General features: G+C 40.4%; 1 protein-coding gene across 2 annotated transcripts; it reads right to left on the bottom strand.

Annotated features, from left to right (window-relative positions):
• Positions 1 to 225: 225 nt before the first annotated feature.
• On the bottom strand, positions 226 to 3,088 carry fbp1b (fructose-1,6-bisphosphatase 1b). 2 transcript variants are annotated; one of them, XM_086301329.1, is made up of 8 exons: positions 2,860 to 3,088; positions 2,314 to 2,476; positions 2,123 to 2,215; positions 1,325 to 1,465; positions 1,103 to 1,240; positions 851 to 970; positions 554 to 743; positions 226 to 460 (listed from the first exon to the last, which is right to left on the bottom strand). In XM_086301329.1, the coding sequence occupies exons 1-7, from the start codon at positions 3,027 to 3,029 to the stop codon at positions 555 to 557; spliced, it is 1,014 nt and encodes a 337-aa protein (XP_086157455.1). In that variant the 5' UTR covers positions 3,030 to 3,088; the 3' UTR covers positions 226 to 460; position 554. The 2 variants fall into 2 exon arrangements, with proteins under 2 accessions (XP_086157455.1, XP_086157454.1); XM_086301328.1 differs by having other exon boundaries at positions 226 to 463; positions 2,860 to 3,087.
• Between the last annotated feature and the right edge of the window lie 4,537 nt (positions 3,089 to 7,625).

The raw sequence follows: 7,625 nt of genomic DNA, 5'->3' as shown, positions 1-7,625 counted from the left end.
GAACACATTTTTAAGCAAAAATCTTGATGTACTGGACTTCTTTCTCATGTAAATATGTGTAAGTGTCCACTCCAGAATATTGGGCTTGTTCAGTAAACTGGGATTCAGCAGTTCTTTCTCTTTCAGATCTGAAATGTGACCTTTGTCCTTATAGGAAAAAATATTGTTTTTACACGAAGACATACCTAACAACCCATATGCACATACTGGACTTTGGAACCTCAGTAAGAAGAACGTGGAAAAACATTTTGTTTTTATTTTAAAAATACAGGGTAACGCTCCACAAATAACACCCTTTAACAGGACAGAATCAGCACAGTATGAGTTCATAGATCCACTGAAGCCCCTGGTTTCTTCATCAGTGCAACAGAGCGACCGAGAAAAATGCAGTGAATGTGCTGACTGAGCCTCTGGATTGTGTTGTCATTGCCGATTTAGGCTGCTCACCACCACATTTGACCTGCTAAATTTGGGGAAATTGAAAAAAAAATGTAGTTATTGTCCTACATGTTACATCCTTTCATGAGTACACAAAGCAAAATCACACAAGTACCTCATTTGTTGTGCTTTTTGTAGATGGCAATGTATTCCTGCACATCATCAGGGGATCCCAGGACCACGGGTACTCTCTGGTGGATACTCGTGGGCTTGATGTCTAAAACGTTCATGGCTCCAGTAGTGGCCATGCCTCCTGCCTGCTCCATGATGAAGGCCATGGGGTTGCATTCATAAAGCAACCTCAGCTGAAAAGCAAAACAAAACAGTAGTGACATGATAAGAATATGAAGTATCAGAAAATCTTTCTCTTTTATTTTTTAAATCACCATTTCTAGACGCTCCACCTCCTCACCTTGCCCTTGGGGCTCTTGACATTAGCAGGATATAAAAAGATTCCTCCGTACACCAAAGTACGATGAACATCTGCCACCATTGATCCAATATATCGACTGCCATATGGGGCAGAGCCATCCTGAAAACAAGTAAATGTAGAATTTATGCTTAGATTAACTTCATATTACTCCTCAATGCAGCATTAGAGATTGACCTTTATGGTGGTCAATTCCACATTAGGATTCTCATTTATTTATTTTATTGGCTTTACCTCTGGGAATTTCTTCTTTTGTAGGTACTCGGTCACATCTGGATAAAAGTGCTGTGCATATCCTTCATTCAGACTGTAGATTTTTCCCTTTTTCTTTATCTTCACATCTTGGTCCACCAAGATGAACTCGCCAATTGCCTGGAAAACAGAGGGGGGAAAAGCAGTATACTGTCTTATATACGTACGGTCAGGTGACAGTTTTGACGACATCTATTAACTTACAGGGTCGAGCATGAAGCAGTTCACTCCCTGACCAGTGGACAAGACCATCATGGTGGCACTGCCGTACAGGGCATAACCAGCTGCTACAATGTTTCTTCCTGGCTGCAGAGCATCCTGCTCAGATGGCTCCCCATCTGTGGTCTATGTGGAAAGATATCAAAAACTTTAAAGTTATTATTGGAACCACAGGCTATCACATATTGTTAGGACAGGTAAGGACAAGGACACCTTACTGGCAGCGGTATAAACATATGCCCTCTTGTTATTTAGTTCTCAGTTAACCCTGGGACAGCAATGTGTGTTGATCTGGTACTGAATTGGCTGTTATGTTTATGGTATGTCAGCATACTGAGTACATTTAATTCTCTGACGACCAATTATTTCTCTGCAAAGATAAATAGTGCAATAACACTAAGTGCAATAATCTTTTCTGGCATCGTTGTATTTTTACTCAGTTGTATATAGCATTCGTATTCTATTTTTATCTTATTGTATATTTTTATTCTATTTTATTCTACTGTATATAGTATATTATTTTATTCTATTCTGTACAGCTGTGTACTGTATTTATTCTTATTGTATTCTAATTTTTGCGTCATAACTTTTGCACTGTCCACTTCCTGCTGTGACAAAACAAATTTCCCACGTGTGGGACTAATAAAGGTTATCTTATCTTATCTTAAATGTCATTCGAATTGTTGTTAGTTCACTCAGGGCTGATCGGGACACCGCTCTACAGTGTTGAACAACAACAAGCCGATGTGCTTGGAATCTGCATGCATTACCAGCATCACTGACCTTTTTGTAGATGGCGAATATTGTTCCTATGGAGACAAGACAGTCGATGTTGGAGGAGCCATCGAGCGGATCAAAGCAAACGATGTATTTTCCCTGTCAGGTGAGAAGAGGATTTTTTTTATTCTCAAAGTAAAAGAACACATAGACCTATTCAGACATTAATATACATCTATAGGTGTGAGTCCACATACGCTGTTGTCCGGTTCCACAATGATGGCCTTCTCATCTTCTTCTGAGACCAGCACACAGGAGGTGAAGGAAGACTTGATCATGTTGATGACTAGGTCATTGGAGAGGACATCCAGCTTCTTTACTTGGTCCCCTGTCACGTTGGTGCTCCCAGCAATGCCATATCTTCAAAGCACAAATACAAACTATTCACTCTGAAGCTATTTAAGAACTCAATAAAATAAATATGATAACAATATTCTATTACAATCTATTATCTGCTTGTCCTCTGCCCCAGGTGGATTTGTGCACACTTGTGCAAGGTTTACCTTTGGCCTGGGGTTAAGTTAAAACTGCTTTATTGGATTGCATGCTGCAGTGCATGTAGCTGCACTAAAGCCAAATATCAAAAGATAATTAAACTGTACAGTATATTCAATAAGAAAAATAAATAACCACTGGTTGCAGGGCTAAATGGTGAAAACTTCCTGAATATTCAGAAGCATCTGGGGGTTTTTTTTTTGCTACCTTTCAGAGTCTGAATAAAAAAAAAAGAATGTAGTACTCACAGGTTAGCAATCCCAGCCTTTCTGACAGCAGTGGAAATGGCTTTGACAGCTGTGCAGATGGAGTTGAGCAGGTTTGTCAGTTCGCCTGTTCCTTGGGCCTTTCTGCCTTCCTCCAGAACAAACCTGGTGAGCGTCTGCACATTGGTATCAAAAGCTCCTTTGTCAGACATGTTGCTGTCAGGCGTGGGACTGAGACCTAATGCCCTGAGTGAAACAGGTAAGTGTTTCACCGAAGTTTAAAAAGGGTGGACTGTAGATAGGGGTAGGGACCGGGGTGTGCAACTCTTCTAACCAATCACTAGTGTCCTTTCTGATGCTGGTTGGATCACTTCTGTGACTGTGGGTTTGAAGAGCAAAGTTCAAAGATAGTGAACATTTTAGTTTTTTTTATCAGCATGCACAACTCAATATTTTAAAGTGGATTTCAGTCTCAGTGCAACTTGATTTTGTTTAACTGCATTCATTTCACTGAAGTACGTAACTGCACTCAGATCTTTTAATAGAAACAGCTAAGCTTTTCAGCACCAAGCTCATTTCATTTACAGATGCTCTTTTAAACCGACCATGTATTGTCTGTAGTTTTGCCCCTGTCAGTTTGTGAGATTTAATAAACTTCTGTTACTCAGAAACCTTCAGATCATTATAGAAAATCTGGTGAACACCTTACACCGGACCAACGAACTCAGCACTTTCAAGCATGTAAACATGTTTTCCCTGCGTGATCCTGAAGAGGTGCAAAGTTCAAATGATAGGACTCATTGTACGAGGCAATCTTACCTGACTTCTGTGTTAATTTTCGATGGGTTAATACAACTATGTACGAGAAAATAAACAGTCACATTTATTCACATGAACTGGTGGAGTGTGTCACTGTGTCTCTGCATGCAGATAATTAGGTTATGGTAGTCTCTGTCTGGGAAATCATCAAACTTTTTAAAAAAGTTAAAGGACTCCACACAATCAATGGTGCTGCTTGAGTTAAGCTTACACAAAACGAGTTAGAGAGCTGTTTCACAAACCAAAGTTAAACTTTGGACTTAAAAGATAGCAGGTAGGATAAAAACCTCCAGTGTAATGTAATGTGAGGTGGGTAGTAACATGCTGCAAGCATGCTTTCAAGTCAATAAATTATTTTAAAAAAGCAAACACAAAAAAACAAGAGGTTTCAGAGAGACTTTTTAAGGCTAGCGTGTGAGAAAACTATGCAGCAGGCGCTAGACACCTTATCCGTAAGCATCAGTCAGTTAATCCATTTGGGGGATATTTTTCGCATGGGAATACCTCAAAAACTCCGCAGGAACAACTTTGGACTCAAAGTGTATTAGAGTGCAGGATGTATTGCTGCACTATGTCCACATGATGTCGCAGTTCAGCTTGAAAATGTGGAATGTCTGGTAAAAGATATATTCCATAAGAGCTCTCTGGTGCTCCGAATCGATTAAACTTTCACACTATTAAAACAGCTCTACAAACAGCACCACCCTGCAGGATGTAAGAGTGACTTATTTTTAGCAGGTGCCATTATCCCAAGCATACAGTTAAATATATGGAAACTACATAAAAATGACTGTTTAACTTTATTTCCCGGTTATGTCACTGGAAAAAAAAAATAACTCAGGTAATTAGTTCGGTAATTACTACCCCTGAAACCAGATTCTGAGACCGAAATGATGTGGTGTTTATGCTGTGTAATCGAGTCAACAGAAGAAAGCGCCTCATCAATATTTTAATGACTGATTCCCGTGAGCATCTGCTGTGCGCGTCGACAGCTCTGCGCGCATGCGCGGTATGCATCTCACAGATGCAGAGGAAAAGTTCGTCTAATATCGAAAAATTATTGAGAAAGGAGAAAAGGGGGGGAAAGCGGTCTTGTTAGCGTCAAAAATACACGTTTAAAAAAAACACGTGCCAACTGATAAGGTAAGCTGTTAATAATACTCATAATATTTAACTTTGCATCACACGAGCATGTTGTATTTGTCCACCTCCTCTCCGAATGCACAGGTGATTTACTTCTTCTCATGTTAAGCAAACAGAGGCTAACTTTTTATAACACGACGGAATAAAACATTCAATTTGAAGTAAGGAAGGAGGAAGGGCTGCAGTTATCTGTCAATTTATAAAAAGTTCAAATATTAATATTAGTTATATTTTTATCATACAAAGTTTTACCCTTTATTAATAATCGCTTGGCACTTTTGTCAGTGAGAAATGTATGGTGGCCCTGAGAGGTCAAACGCACTGTAATTGAAGAAAACACCAGCAAATTAAAAAATGCTGCAAAAAGGCACAAAACCCAACGGAATTTCCATTAAAAAAAAAAAAAAAAAAAAAAACACAACAACAACAAACAAAAAACAGTGAAACAAAACGGACATGTTTTTGGGGAAACAGCTGTGGAAGTGACAGTAGGGGAGACCGGGGATAGTTGTAACATTTTTGACATTTCTGTCTGTAAATTGGAGCTCTTTTAAGGTAGTGGATTCAAAATGTAATGCAAAGTATTTACATGTCTCTGCTATTAAATAATGCAGCTATTTTCTCTGCAGCACAATTACCCATTGCATGGTATGGTCTCAAACACAAAGAGTGAAATGTTACAATTAACCCCATAGTCTGGGTTAGTTGTAACACATCCTGGGGTAAAATGTAACACAATGAAATAAGGGTACTAACAAAACATTAACATGTAATCTTTGTTTATTCAACACATGAATGCACTTACATCCATTTATGTAGCTACAGTGGGGCAAAAAAGTATTTAGTCAGCCACCGATTGTGCAAGTTCCCCCACCTAAAATGATGACAGAGGTCAGTAATTTGCACCAGAGGTACACTTCAACTGTGAGAGACAGAATGTGAAAAAAAAATCCATGAATCCACATGGTAGGATTTGTAAAGAATTTATTCGTAAATCAGGGTGGAAAATAAGTATTTGGTCAATAACAAAAATACAACTCAATACTTTGTAACATAACCTTTGTTGGCAATAACAGAGGTCAAACGTTTACTATAGGTCTTTACCAGGTTTGCACACACAGTAGCTGGTATTTTGGCCCATTCCTCCATGCAGATCTTCTCGAGAGCAGTGATGTTTTGGGGCTGTCGCCGAGCAACACGGACTTTCAACTCCCGCCACAGATTTTCTATGGGGTTGAGGTCTGGAGACTGGCTAGGCCACTCCAGGACTTTCAAATGCTTCTTACGGAGCCACTCCTTTGTTGCCCGGGCGGTGTGTTTTGGATCATTGTCATGTTGGAAGACCCAGCCTCGTTTCATCTTCAAAGTTCTCACTGATGGAAGGAGGTTTTGGCTCAAAATCTCACGATACATGGCCCCATTCATTCTGTCCTTAACACGGATCAGTCGTCCTGTCCCCTTGGCAGAAAAACAGCCCCATAGCATGATGTTTCCACCCCCATGCTTCACAGTAGGTATGGTGTTCTTGGGATGCAACTCAGTATTCTTCGTCCTCCAAACACGACGAGTTGAGTTTATACCAAAAAGTTCTACTTTGGTTTCATCTGACCACATGACATTCTCCCAATCCTCTGCTGTATCATCCATGTGCTCTCTGGCAAACTTCAGACGGGCCTGGACATGCACTGGCTTCAGCAGCGGAACACGTCTGGCACTGCGGGATTTGATTCCCTGCCGTTGTAGTGTGTTACTGATGGTGACCTTTGTTACTTTGGTCCCAGCTCTCTGCAGGTCATTCACCAGGTCCCCCCGTGTGGTTCTGGGATCTTTGCTCACCGTTCTCATGATCATTTTGACCCCACGGGATGAGATCTTGCGTGGAGCCCCAGATCGAGGGAGATTATCAGTGGTCTTGTATGTCTTCCATTTTCTGATGATTGCTCCCACAGTTGATTTTTTCACACCAAGCTGCTTGCCTCTTGTAGATTCACTGTTCCCAGTCTGGTGCAGGTCTACAATACTTTTCCTGGTGTCCTTCGAAAGCTCTTTGGTCTTGGCCATGGCGGAGTTTGGAGTCTGACTGTTTGAGGCTGTGGACAGGTGTCTTTTATACAGATGATGAGTTCAAACAGGTGCCATTCATACAGGTAACGAGTGGGGGACAGAAAAGCTTCTTACAGAAGACGTTACAGGTCTGTGAGAGCCAGAGATTTTCCTTGTTTGAGGTGACCAAATACTTATTTTCCACCCTAATTTACGAATAAATTCTTTACAAATCCTACCATGTGGATTCATGGATTTTTTTTTCACATTCTGTCTCTCACAGTTGAAGTGTACCTCTGGTGCAAATTACTGACCTCTGTCATCATTTTAAGCAGGGGAACTTACACAATCGGTGGCTGACTAAATACTTTTTTGCCCCACTGTATGTGTGTGTGTGACAGAATGCAGAAATCTAGCTTTTGAACATATTCCAACCCCCCAAAAAAGACATATTATGGAATTTTCTGCAACTGAATATTTCATTAATTTTGGTTGGTCTTCCTTGAGTTTGGCCTCATTGGCTCAGTGGGCATTATAACTTACAACTCTTGCACCAATTTTGAACATAACAATGAAGCTGAAAAAATGTAGTTGTTCACCAGCATCGCAATTCCATTACTTTTTATCATGGCTTACCTTGGTGTGGTTTGCAAAGTGCTTCAGAAAGATGAGGGAATCTGTTTCTTGCACCCATCCTGATTTATTTCCACTACCAGTACTTCCTACTGGTCCATCTCTGACACAGAGGTCTGCATAATGTGGGAACACAAACAGTGGAGGAATTGTGTTGCCAATGGCATTAA

This window comes from Aulonocara sp. 'chitande type north' Nkhata Bay, linkage group LG7, assembly GCF_057382095.1.
Source record: "Aulonocara sp. 'chitande type north' Nkhata Bay isolate Kocher_YH1m ecotype deep benthic linkage group LG7, A_spYH_male_GT1.1, whole genome shotgun sequence".
In the NCBI taxonomy this organism is placed as follows: domain Eukaryota; kingdom Metazoa; phylum Chordata; class Actinopteri; order Cichliformes; family Cichlidae; genus Aulonocara; species Aulonocara sp. 'chitande type north' Nkhata Bay.
This window is presented reverse-complemented; position numbering and strand designations above follow the sequence as displayed.

What these genes read in the sequence shown, in the direction of transcription:
- fbp1b (XM_086301329.1), bottom strand. Translation starts at nt 3,029, where the DNA reads ATGTCTGACAAAGGAGCTTTTGATACCAATGTGCAGACGCTCACCAGG. An exon ending in AAGGCTGGGATTGCTAACCT is followed by an intron (nt 2,477 to 2,859) that starts GTGAGTACTACA and finishes TGTGCTTTGAAG; the next exon opens with ATATGGCATTGCTGGGAGCA. An exon ending in TCAAGAGCCCCAAGGGCAAG is followed by an intron (nt 744 to 850) that starts GTGAGGAGGTGG and finishes TTTGCTTTTCAG; the next exon opens with CTGAGGTTGCTTTATGAATG.